The sequence below is a fragment of the Castor canadensis genome, chromosome 4 (genome assembly GCF_047511655.1).
Source record: "Castor canadensis chromosome 4, mCasCan1.hap1v2, whole genome shotgun sequence".
Taxonomy (NCBI): Eukaryota; Metazoa; Chordata; class Mammalia; order Rodentia; family Castoridae; genus Castor; species Castor canadensis.
This window is the reverse complement of record NC_133389.1, coordinates 161666736-161680532: the sequence shown is the minus strand read 5'-3', so window position 1 is coordinate 161680532 and position 13797 is coordinate 161666736. Positions and strand designations below refer to the sequence as shown.

Here is a 13797-nt window from a genome sequence, read left to right as displayed (position 1 = left end):
CTGCAGACAGCCCATCCTTTCCAACCACCTCAAACTAAAGTCAGCTCCCCGTGCTGTAACACACCCCATTCTTTTGCTCCATTAGAGCTGCCACAATCTGTAATATATTGCTCATATAGTTAGTGTCTGTTTTTCTCACCAGGCTCAGGTGCATGAGGATAATCACAATGAGAACTAGTTTTCCACTTTCTATTTTAGCCTCATGACAGTGTCAGTGTTGGTACTTAGTAGTCTGTTTTTGTTTGAGACAGGGTCTCACCATGTTGCCCAAGCTGGCCCAGAATTCCCAAGCTTCCTGCCTCAGCCGCCCCAGAGCTGGGATTATAAGGCATGTGTCATCATGCCTGCCTATAGTAGTCTTTAATAAGTGCTGAATGAATGAGAGAGGGAGAGAGAGAAGGTACAGTGTTTGCAGAGTCAATTTCTTAGAGATTGAATAAGACATGTCAAAATCTACCATGTCACACAGTGTTTGGATTATTGGAGTAAGTAGAGATAGGAGGTGGAAAAATTGAGATTATACTTTTAGAATAATTACTCAAATTCCTGTTGGGCCCACTGTGGGCAGGATGAGATGAAGAGGTAGGAGTAATGTTTCAAGATAAATTAATGACAAAGTAGAAGAAGCAGAAGTAACGCAGGTAAGATAGTCTTCAGAAATGAGAGCTAGAAAATGAGTTGACAGCAGTAACAAGTATAGTCTCTTCTTGCCAGGTGCATTGGAACTTTATAGAGAGTTGGGAGTCATGGGAAGTGGCTTGCAACCATGTTTCCGTTAGGTCCTGATGGTATGAAAGTTACTTATAGAAGTAAGGGGAAGAAAGTATAGGAGGACTTGTTCATAGTAAAACACAGGTACCATAAGACACAATAAAACAGGACTTAGAACAGGAAAGACCAGGAGAAATCTGAACTATTTACAGTAGACTAGTAACTACATTGTAAGTGCTTAATAAGTATTGATTGGTTACTAGACTTATTCAGTATAAATTCATCACTATTTCATACTCTACAAAATGATGAGTAATTCTAATAGCAAACAAGGACTTTTTGTTATATAGTTCCCATGATTTGCAGTAGTTACATACAAATATATTTAGATTATTTTCAGTTTTTTGAGCAAAAATTTTCCTTTTGTTTTTTAATGTAAGTGGTATAAATTCTGCACAACATTCAAAGACACTTCCCAGAAATAAGTTTCTGAAAAATGGTACTTTGCCTAGTATTTTTAAAAGCAACTAATCGTGCTTTAAATAGCCTTTACTTAAGATGGTTTACAAAAAAAAAAATTATGCTCATGAAATAACTGACTTAAATGTATGTATACCTCATAGAATCTGAGGGTTTGATTTGGAGGGGGGGTTGTTTTGTTTTTATTTTTTTTTTAGGCAGCCTTGGATACTGTTCTTTGTTAGAGTATTTTAGTTTCTCTTGTGACCAGTGTCACCACCTGGGTTTGTAAGGTAGCTAGAGTTAAGAATGCTATCTTCAGTTGTGAAAAAAGAGTTGTCTGTTTGTTCTCTGGGCAAAACTAAATGATTCCTGTGGGAGTCGAATGAGAGACACCGGCCTGATTCATGGTGTCCTTTATAACTTAGGACTTTGGCACAGATCACCTGTTGTGTTTTGTTGTTCTGTGTCCACTTAAAACCAAGAATTGAAGTGCTCTCTAAAATCCTTATGAGTAATCATACATTAAAACATACCTCATCTCTTTTCAATCAAAAATTTTAAAGTTGTCTGCTGAGTCATCACAGTATATATTTTAATAGATGTACTGAGATTATGGTTCCCTGGCTATTAGGAACAAAATTATTTCCTGAATGACAGGTGTTTTGAAAATACCACTATCATGGTAATTAAATATGTTATGACTTCAGTAGTTATTGTTGATAATCCTGACTCAGTGCCTTCTAGGCTAACTCTTGGTATTATGAAAAGCAGTTCTGATGGGAGAGAATGTACTTACTCGCTGCACAGTTTTTCATGTGTGAACAGTTACTATCAGGATGGAAAGAAAAGAGAAACTCTACTTTTATCTGTAACTTTTCTCACCACTTGAATTCCTTTTGATCTTCTTGGTACCCATGAATAATCTCATTTTGTTTAAGCATTGACATTTCAAATGATTGCATTTTAGTATTTTTTCAGAAAAATTCTTTGCTCTTACCAAAACACACACATACTGAAAAAGATTACTCGGCATTTATGTAGGATACCCCTGATTTGTCTTTCGAATGAGTCAAAGCTGACATAATTGTGTAAGAGTAAATGTGTGAAAGAGTCAGGTAATTTTAAAATTGGTCATCAGTCCCTCGTGGTCAGGAATACAGTCAGAGTATGAGTTTGATTCAGTATTTCCCCTATTGCCAGAGGTAAAAATCTACCTATCTTCTTGCTGTCTTTTACTCTTAGTAGAAATGTATTATCTTTTTTCTTGCCTAAATGAGAATGTGGAGGAGGAAGAGATTTAGGTGTAAACGTCGTACAAATGCTTACCCCAAACTATCAAAAGCTAGTTGTTAATTTTGTTTTAGACGTGGATGAGCCAGCACGCTAACCTTGAGCTTTCTTCACAGTGGGTAAACCTCACAAGTGCAACTACTGTGGACGAAGCTACAAGCAGCGCAGTTCACTGGAGGAGCACAAGGAACGCTGCCACAACTATCTCCAGAATGTCAGCATGGAGGCTGCTGGGCAGGTCATGAGTCACCATGGTGCGTAGAAAGAGCATTTGTGATTCTCATTCCCTCCTGTTCTGCTTTTGTTGTCTTTATAAAGATAAAATCTTACTCTGTTTCAAACAATTTTAGACCATAGTACTTTGTATGGGATTATCTTCTCAAGCACTTGAAATGAGCTAAGTTTTGGGATATGGTGCAAACAAGCTATACTGAGTTGTGATACTCCCCAATTATATCTGATAACGTACTTGAATTAACATAATAATGGCCACTGGCTTAAATATGCCAAAGGAAAATATTCTAATTAAATGATACAGATGGTTCCACATAGGTTTGTAGATTTCCTAAAAGAAGGAGTTGATTCTTTGCGTTATTTCTTCTCTGTTAGGTACATGATCAGTGATGTAATTGAAAACTTTTCCAATCTATTTTGATTTCTTTGAGAAATTAGTAATTTTGTATTCTACATGTGCAAGAGATAATGTAGACCAAAATTAGACACCATCTCCCTCCATAAATAAACATTTTCTGAACAAAACATCCTGATCTTTACAATATTCTATGACAGATAGGAAGGTAGTTGCTAATGTTTATCAATTAGTAATTCTCAATTCCTGAAAAGTTAATTAAATCAACCTTACAAACGATAGCAATGAATTTTAGTTCTTTAAATGTGTAGTGTTTTGCTTTAGTCACTTTCAACATTTTATTCATTTATTGATTTCGACATAGCTCAATGATCATTTATGGGTTTTTGGTTGTTTTTAATATACTAGGGAGCTGTGCATATTAAATAGTTAATGATTATTGTTGTTGAGTTGCGATTTCTTTTAATTTTAAGTATTCACTGTTATCCTAAATAATTTAAGCATTTTCTTGTATGAGAATAGGTTCTATAACCTAAAAAATCTGATTTAATTCCACTGATTGTTTGATTAAGTCATTTATTTTCATATTATAACCAGTATTAACTAATATTTTTATAAATCTCTCTATTTCAAATCAATAAATTTGATATTGCAAGCTTGTATTACCTGGATGTAAGAGGACAGCATAGGACCCAGAGACTAGAAGTTATAAATCAGTGGGCCTTGGATTTCAGTAAACTTGGTCTGGCTACATGGTGTCTGAGTGAGTCGCTCATAGGCTTGGTTTGAGAATTAAATGTGATTTGGTGTATAACAAAGAGCCACCAGATTGTTCATTTGCTGTTAGATTTCAGGCCATTAATACTAAGAAGCAACAAATGTGCCATTCCCAGTAAAATTGTCATTTTCCAGTATTAACTTAAGCATTAGAGGATTCGTTCACCTACTTAGAACACCATTTTGTTGGGGTGAAGAGTAGCTGGCGGCATGGAGTTGATGGAGGCTCGGGAATATGCTGCAGCTTTCTGGAGACATTTATGGCCTCACCACCAGCCTTTCCATATAATGTTTTCCCAATTGCAGTTCTGGCATTTGATTGAAACACATTTGAAAATTAATTTATTTTTACTTTCATTTTTTATGGAGCTACACACTGATAGATACCTGAATAAGAAGTAGTATCTCTCCTTAGTGGCTTTCTATTTTCATAGGAAAGTAAGGAATATATAAATAATCATAATCAACATTGTCTCTTGGCACACTGACCTTCTTAGAATGACTGTCATAATTTGGGGAGAGAAAACAACACGTGGTCCAAGTAACTGGGGCTTCAGTATTGCCCTGTTTCCTAGATTTCTTCATTCTTACCAAGCACGGGTAGTGTTGAAGGTGGTGCAGATTGGGGATGAATATGAAGGAGACAGGTGCTCTTGGTTGAGCAAGGGTTAAAGCCAAGAAGATGGGGGTAGGTTTTGGTATTATGCACAGACTTGTATATTTATTCTTTAACTACAGCAGCCACAGGAATAATGCCATTTCATACTGTATTTTTCTATGTTTGTTGTAATAATAATTTGAGATCAACAACCCTTTCCTTTTATTAACATGCTTAATAGAGAATTACTGTATGAGGTAGGAGTTGATAAATGCTACTGGAGCTCATCGTTAATCTTTTCTCATACACTTGGTTGGCATGTGTCTCCTTTTAAACAGAGTCACAATGAAATTCCCATTTATCTCTTTTCCTCTCTTCCCAACCTACTGTATCTTATCTGTTTTCTTCCCTTCCCTTTTAGTGGTAGGAGTTAGGGTTGACATCAAAGTGGTTGTCATTAACTCTATGAATGTTTTTCATGTCTGACAGTTATTTTCCCTAGCTTCCCATTTCTAAAACATGTTCATCCCATATTGGCTTTTCTAGGAAGTAAGTGTCTGATGAAAAGGAAGCATTTTTTTACTTCATTCAGGAAATATTTGTCAAGGGTTTGTTCTTTGCCTAGTTTTATGGAACACTTTTGTGTTTTTTGAGACAGGGCCTCACTGTGTATCTCAAGCTGGCCTCTAACTCTCTACGTAGCTAGTTTGCCTTGAACCCTCAGTCCCCTTGCCTCAGCCTCCCAAGTGCCAAGATTACAAATGTGAGGTACCATACCCAGCTTCCAAGGAACATTCTGGGGATATAAGGATAGATGGATGCAGTTTCTTTCATATACTTATATCCTAATAGGAAATACACTCATTTTAAAAAATAATAAAATGAAATGAAGCAAAAATTGTAGTAAAGATGTGTCTACAGTTCTCCAAGAGACTTCTCCATTAGAAGCAATGGAAAACTTAAAACTTAAATGTAGCAGTGTGTGATCAGACCATGAAGGAGAAGTAAAAATGGCGTATATCTACAGACACTGTATATTCCATGAAGAGAAGAGGTATGGAGATACAAAGGATCATTAACAGATTCCTTAACATTGTACATGATTTGAGTTAAAGGAGTAATAGGAAATGAGACTGACGTAGTAAGTAGTAATGCCAAAGCAGAGCCTTTTATGGTAATTTGGTGATTGAATTTTATGGAGCCACTAGGTAATCAAATTTGTGTCTTCTAAAGAAAAATGTGACCAGTGGAGAATACAGGATTGAAATCTTCCTGGCACAGGGGGTGGTGTGGGAAGAGACTAGAAGCAATAGTGCAAAATAAAAGATGAAAGGACAATGACAGGACAAGGGAACAAAGTGGAACACTGGAGGTGTATATTGGAGGTAGAAACAAAATTCTTATAAATGCTTATAGGGCTTGAGGGAAAGGAAGGAATTTTATGACTTTTAGTTTGGGGGAAAGATAACAATAAATTGGTTTTTATAGTGGATTATCTTATTTGAATGTTATCTTTATGCTCATTTTTCAAGTCTGTTCAGTTTTGAGAACAAGTACACACACAGAATCTAAAACACTGGGTACCTCCATGTGTATTTGTGGTAGGGAGAGGCAGGTAACTGGATGGAAGGACAAAAATCTAGGATTTGCCACAAGTATCTAACATGGATGATAAAGTAGTTTTTAGTGTCATTCATTGGGATTGGAATTAGGAAAACAGGACAGATTTAGGGGAGAAAAGGAAGATTTCAGTTTTTGAACACATCTTTTTATTTATTTTTTTTTTATTTTTGCAGTATGGGGGCTTGAACTCAGGGCATAAACCTTGAGCCACTCCTCCAGCCCTTTTTTGTGAAGGGTTTTTTGAGGTAGGGTCTCATGGAATGTTTGCCCGTCCTGGCTTCAAACCTTGATCCTCCTGATCTCTGCCTCCTGAGTAGCTAGGATTACAGGCGTGAGCCACCAGTGCCCAGCCTTGAACATATCATTTAATGTGCTCATAAGAGCCAAGTTAAACTGTCTAGCAGAAAATTGAGTAAGCTCTAGAGAGCAGTCTGTGTAGGAAACAAAGAGATAGCAACCATCATTATATAGGTAGAAGCTTGAAATAATAGGTCTTCATAAGATGCCTTAATTCATTTTGAGTTGCTATAACAAAATATTTGAGGCTGGGTACTTTACAAGGAAAAGAGGCTTCTTTTGGCTTGTGGTTTTAGGGCACATGAGCCTGAGTCAGCATCATCTTCCAGTGAGGGCCTCATGGCATTTAGCATTACAACTCGGGTTCATGTACAAAAGTGTCACATGGCGAGATAGGAAATGGGAGCAGAGAGGGGCCAGACTTGCACTTTCACAATGGTCTGCTCCCTGGGAAGTAATCCTCTGCTAGGAGACTCTGAGAGAAAGCATTAATTCCTTCACAGGGCCATGCCCCTGGTGCCCTTCCACTAGGTCCCATCTCTTAAAGTTCTCCCCACCTTTCAGGACCAAATGTTAGCACATGATCATTTGGGGAAATGAATCATGTCCAAACCATAACCTAAGGCCATGTGGGTGAATATATAGTGAGACACCTAGCAGGCCGAGAACATGACAGGGAGGGAAAAGCCATGAAAATGAGTAAGAACATGGAAAAGGTGATTTCATTTCAGCAGAGCAAGTGTCCTCGCTGTCACATGCAACCAAGAAAATAACTCAAATATCTGGAAAACTTTTGTTTCCATATTCGGCAACATGGAGAAAAACTGTAGAAAAAAAACATCTGTTTCTGCCTCTCTTTCCCATTTCCTTTAGAGAAATTTTCTCCATTGCATGTGCTATATGGAAGAGTCAGTCCAATTAGCCACCTTTCCCCTGTGACTGATGTAGATCCCTCAGTCTAGTTCTTGGAATTTGAATTTTACATTGATTGGTGGAAAAGAAACGAAAGAAATAGCTATGTCTTTGATTTTGTAAGACAAGATCTTAACTACGCAGCGCATGCTGGCCTTCATGTCATGATCATCCTGCCTCAGCCTTCTAAGTGCTGGAATTGCAGTTGTGTGTTACCATGCCTTGCTTGTTTTATGGCTCTGCCTTTATGGTTTAACAATATGAAATAATGATATAATACAAGCGTAAGCACATCTTCATCTTTGTTATAACTTCAAATAAGGTCAAAGAAGATGTTTGGTTGTGAAGTTTCCTCAAACAAGTGAAGCTGTTAGCACGTTGATACACCTTAAGCCTAAATAAATGTCTTAGCATGTGATTAATGCAATTGAGATACCAGATATTTAGAGAATGTATTTTTGTGTTTTAAGCAATATAGATCCAGAAACACTTGCTGAGTTACATCCAGATTCCTGAAAGCAAAAACATTCAGGTTATATAATTGAGGAAAATTTTATCAGGGCTTTTCGCCATGACAGACCTTACAAATATGTCAAAATGGTTTACAGGATGTCAGCATTCAAAGCATGTCTACAAATAGCAGAGCCCAGTGTTCTTTTCTAACCAGTTGTAAACCTTGAGAAAATTACTTGAACTCTCTAGGCCTTTGTTTGCCCATCTGTAAAATGAAGATAGTAATAGCATCTATTTCATGGGGCTGTTGAAAGGATTAAATAGATTATTAAAATAGTACTTAGCACCTATTATGAGTCAGTTATTATTATTGCCAGTATGATAGAACACAGTTCCATTTTTGACATAAAGGGATCTTGTAAAGTAGACGTTAGACCAGAGTTTGCCAAAATCATTGCTTTCAGCTCAGCTGAGCTTCATTGAACTTAGGACAGACCACCTGAGTTGAGGTGGATGCGGTGTGGGACAGTTCCCACACACAGGTTTCATTTTGAGTATTAAGTATGTGCAGATATGAAAATTCACGGTACGACTCGGTAGAACTGCCAACATTGAGGCTGCTCATTTCAGAACTAATTAGCATATTCAGTTTTGGGGGCAAACCCTGTTAACCAGTTTTGCTGTTTTTTTAGCAAATTTTACAACAACAATTTTTTTCTTTCCAAGTTTTTTTCATTTTTGATCTATGTCTGTGACATATCTTCATCTTTAGTTCACACATGAATTACTTTGTAGTTTTGTAGTTATTTTCAATAATGTAGTAAGTGCTTGAGAATCTACAACCGAAAACAAAAGTTAAGCTTTTGACCATAATCTGTATCTTACTACCCGGCTCCCATGACATCACTGTCACCCTTCTGTCCTCCTGGCCCCCTATCTGAATTTGATGGTCATCCTTGAAGGCCTTTTTTTTTTTTAATTTCTCTCCCTTTTCTTAATCTACTGATTTTCTGATAAGTAACTTTTTTGAGTTATTAAAAGAGTATATAATGTTTTATGTAATGTCTTAGGACATATTTCCTACTTGATAATGTCATGAATGATATTGGTGTAGAAAGTGATCTAAGTATTTCCTTATTATTGAATCTTATCTTGGATTTTTTTTTTTACAAATCAGTAGTTTTAGTGGTTGTAGAATTCCTTCATAAGCTAGTATAACGTAGATTAATGATTACCTTTTTCTGGCCCAGCCACTGGGTTAACTAAATCATAGGTTGAATGTTGATTTCCTTAAGCAAAATGTTTTTGATACTGTTTCTCATTTCTTCAAAATCAGCAGCTCTATTGGTTATTAAATAGGTCACTTGAATTGTGCACTTAATTCTCTTCACCTTCATCTTTGCTTTCTTATTTTAGTGTCAGCCAGCAGGATTGCCTTATAAATAAGAATTCATTGTGTTTCACACAGTGGGACTATCTTATACAAACAAAAAGATCTGAATAAGTCATTTTATAGTTCATGCCTAAAATAGGGAACTTTAGGTCTTTCCTGTGAACACTAGTTTTAATCAACTATTATGATCTGTTTGAAATATTACTGTATCCTTAATCAAATATCCTTGGACAGTTTTTCTTTTCAAAAATAACTTTTATAAGTTCTTTGCTACACTATAAGTGTCAATATCTAGTGTTAATATCTAAGGGCTAACTAACACATTAGTCACCTTAGACATTAGCACCATAGACAGTGGGATGAATGGAGCACAGCACTGGAGAGTTATGTCGATGAATTAGGGCAGAAGTGTAGTGAACCAGTGTGCCAATTTGGAAATGGATTCTTTTTTCCTGGTGAAGAGCTCTTTTTAAAATAAATTGCAATCATAAAGCTGCCATGGTTTACTGTGCGTAGACATGTTCAGAATTGGATCCCCTTCATGAAGCCTTCTTTGTGCAGGTCTTTAAGCTACTGCCAGTGAGCCTAGTAGCTCATCAAATAGGCAGTCTGCTGCAGAAGAACATATGGGGGTGGAAATGGTCAAGTATGTGCTGTTACCCTGAGTGCCTAATTAGCTTTTCTCCAAAACAAGTTTACTTACCTACATGGTTTTAGAAAGGTAAACTCAAGAAACCTTAAAAATAGATCAGTGTTGAAGTTATATTGATTTTAATCAATGTTAAAAATACTTTCAGAAAAATAAAATGAAAAAAATAGATGAACAGATTTGGCACCAGTAGTGACAACAGTTTATGTCATTGATTTGAGAGAGACCAGACAAAAGCAAATCCCCTGAGTGTGTGTGTGTGTGTGTGTGTGTGTGTGTGTGTGTGTATAAAATTAAGGAGTGTTCTTTCACACTACACTGTAGGTTCTTTTTACTTGCTTTTATTCAAGCATACTGGCTTATGTTTTTGTAACACAGATTGAGATGGCAAATCCATCTCTGCATATTTCAAAATGTTGAAGAAATTATCAGATTGCCTTTTTATATGGTTTTATATAGTACCTCCTATGGAAGATTGTAAGGAACAAGAGCCTATTATGGACAACAATATTTCTCTGGTGCCTTTTGAGAGACCTGCTGTCATAGAGAAGCTCACGGGGAATATGGGAAAACGTAAAAGCTCCACTCCACAAAAGTTTGTGGGTAAGCAGTACAAACACTTTTGTTTCTCTACAAGGTGATTTTCACTGGAAAAGGCAAGTCAATGACTTAGAAATTTATATTGGTAAATTTCAGATCATTATTCCTTCTACTCTATGAGGCTCCACGAATATCCCATTTTAAATACACACACAATCTTATGCATATGAACATAAGAAAGAAATAAAGGAACATTGATAATAGTATATTGCTATCTCAGTATAATTATATATAAAGTGAAATAGTATGTAAAGAATATAATGTCTTTTAAAAATAATTATACAAAATAATGGAAGTGATTTAGCATATTGATTTAGACTTTTGTAAGCTGCTTTTAAAATTTGCATTGGCATCAGGTCTTTGCCTGATTTCTTCATATTAATTGTTTAGTATTTTATCTAAAATTAAGAGATGTTTTAATTTTTCCCAAAATTCTGCATTAGAAAAATAATGTAGCATTCTACATTCAAGGTGTTTCATATGTAGATCTATATTTTGATTTCTGATCATTTTTTCACCCAGCCTATATTTTGCACTAGAAATATTAAAAAACATATATTTATGCTTTCCCTGCTTATTTCCAAACCCTTTGATATGCCTAGTGTTGGCATCATTCTAAATACATGCAGTATATTTAGTCATAGAGTGTCTAATTCACAGAGTGTCTCTGAAGACACAAAAGTCATCAATTTCTTAAATAGTGTATGAATAATAAAGACTCAATAGAAAAATTCTTGAGGAAATATCATTCACTGATTTTGTAATGTATCTATTCTATAAGAGTTCATATAGGATAAAATAAAAATATTAAAGCAGACTCCCACATTCTAATATCAGAGAGAGTACTATGAGACATTCTGGAAGGGAAAAAAGCCCTTTCTTTGGTTATATCAACCAGGAAAGGGTATTGCAAGTCTGATACTCCAATAAACACATTGAAAAGATTTCCTTTTGGTCTAAAAGTGAAGAACTAACAAGTCACCAGAATATCACATTAAGACCAGCTGGAGGAATTTAGTGAGAAGGCACTGGATGAAGGCTATGGGAGACTCCTTTCTACAAGGTCAGTTCAAGACCTTGAGATTATACTCAAAGGTTGGCTTGGCAACTTTTCTTTCTGTTCCTCTTTCTTCCTTTTTATAGGTATCTGTGAAAAGAGGAGTGGTCTGGGAAGCCAGTTCATTTATTTCTAAAGTTATTTAGTTTGTGTGGGGTAATTAGTTTAATTGGAAAAATAAGAAATTTATAATGATTTCTGTCTTCTGTACTTTTTCATGTTTCCAATGAATTAGAAATGCTATACTCAATTTGATTACATCCTTAGAAAAGAGACATCTTTTTAGAAAATTACAGCAAGATTCTAAAATAATATTAGATGTTTTTTTTTAAGAATTTCAGGTTTTTCTCTTTTATTTTGGATTTTACCCTAGTAATGCATAACAGATAATAGCTTCGATCACTGTTTCTTTGATTGCTCCTGAAATGGAAATTTTCATCATTCCACACTTAACCATAAGTCTTTTTCCACTATTACCCTCCATTAAATACTGTTCTTTCATCTGTCAGGCTTTCCTGGCCAGTGACCCCTGGGCTTTATGCACATCTGTTGGCCTCTTCCTCTCTTTCTTAGGCAGCATAGATTTCATGGTTCATCACTTCTACTACTGCCTCCCAGGAGTCTTGGCTGCCTTGCCTTGCTGTCCTGTCACCTTCTCCTGGTGAAACCTCACTCTCATAAGCCTGACTGAGTGTCTTTTCCATATTTATATCTCAGCTCCCGGTACTTTTGGAAAAAACCACAACCTTATAAATTGGTGTCATTACAGATAAATAAGTGGTCTCAAATACTAGTTTGTTCATAATACTATGTATTATCATTCCTCTAATTGATCCCTGAATAATCTCCTCCTCTTCTTTCCATTATGGCCATTCCTGACCTTTCTCTACTCTTTGCAAAATTGACATCTGCCTCCTTGGTGATCTTTTAGCTATGGTCACAGAATAAAATGAGTTAATATCATTTCAGTATAATATCATCAGTCCTATAGGATTGTGTGCATCCACATAAATACTTTATTCTCTTTTTCTTATTTTAGTGAAAGAAATATCCCTCTTTCTGATTAAAGTTAGTTCTTCCTTTTAAGATCTGGAATTCTCTTATCCTGCCCCCAATGTACGTCACACTATTATTTTTCTTCCTTCTCACTTGTGATTTAATGTGATAAAATTCTCATAATTAAAAAAAGAAAAAAAACTTCCCTAAACTCCAGATCTCCTTCATCTGCCACCACCTGCTTTCTCTTTCTGTGCAAAAATAGAATTGTTGAAAGAATTCTCTCTGTGCCTACTTCCCTCCATGCTTTAGTCCTAGAGAACATTTGACACTGTTGAATAGTTGCTCCTTCTGAAACACATTCTTTCCCTGGTTTTTATGACATTTATCTCTCCCATGTTTCCTCCATCTTTTCAGACTGCTCTTCCTATGTAGATGGGACAGAGTTCTAATGGAGGCCCCAGTTCATATGACTAAATATTTTATTACTATAAATTAGGCTGAAAAATATACATTCTTCCTTCCTAATTTGGAAGATTAAGATTAAATAAATACAGAATTCTCAGAATGCTTGGTGCTTCATACTAGACCTTAACAACTTAGACAGAACTACCCCCTGGCAGACCCATTCCTGGTTGTGTCCATTACCAAAAATGTGCCTAATGCATACATGTGTAGACACTCCTACCTGCACATCTAAGTTCTTTTTATATTGCACCACACACATAGCACATAAAAAGTAATGTCTTGGCCATGCATTAAGCCTAGGTGTGTGCTTACCAGTAGCACAGTTGGTACTTAGGAGATGGACCCCATGAAGAGAACTATACAGACCTTAGAAGCACACTCAGAGCCATTTGGTGAAAGAATTCTGGATTCTGAGTACCCTGACTAACAAAGTCTGGTCAATAAGTCAGATAGGCCCAAACTTTTATCCCTACAAAATCTTCACTCCATGAGGGCAAGGCCAAGGACATTCTAAACGTGATGCCTACTGCAAGAATCCAATTTGGTTTTGCCCATGGGTTAGCATAAAAAATGTGTTCCAGGTCCTATTTTTGACCCTCTTCTCTGCACAGTTTGCCTATTGTTAGGTGATATCATCTTCTCCCATGCTTCAGAAGTTGCCCTGTATCAACTGATGACTCTCTTATCTATATCTCAAATCCAGATCTCTCTCCTAAGTTTGATACTATATCTAACAACTTACTGGGCACAACTTTACTACTCAGTATTCCCCAAAGTGAACTTGTCCTTTTTTCTATCTCATTGTCATCCGTTAAGTTTTCCAGGCCAGGAAACAGCTTCATGCTTCTTTCTCTTTTTCTTTTTCTGTGTATATATCAAGCCCTAGCAGTGGTATTTTAAAAATTGCTCTCCGTATCATTGA

General features: G+C 36.1%; 1 protein-coding gene across 11 annotated transcripts in view; it reads left to right on the top strand.

Annotated features, from left to right (window-relative positions):
• Window positions 1-13797, top strand: part of Ikzf2 (IKAROS family zinc finger 2) — a 161814-nt gene that overhangs the window by 124544 nt on the left and 23473 nt on the right. For 10 of the 11 annotated variants that reach the window (XM_074071645.1, XM_074071653.1, XM_074071651.1 and 7 more), the window contains 2 exons: window positions 2580-2717; window positions 10214-10357. In XM_074071645.1, the coding sequence (XP_073927746.1) occupies window positions 2580-2717; window positions 10214-10357 (282 nt within the window). The remainder of the gene's footprint in view (window positions 1-2579; window positions 2718-10213; window positions 10358-13797) is intronic. The other variant, XM_074071652.1, reaches the window with a different exon arrangement.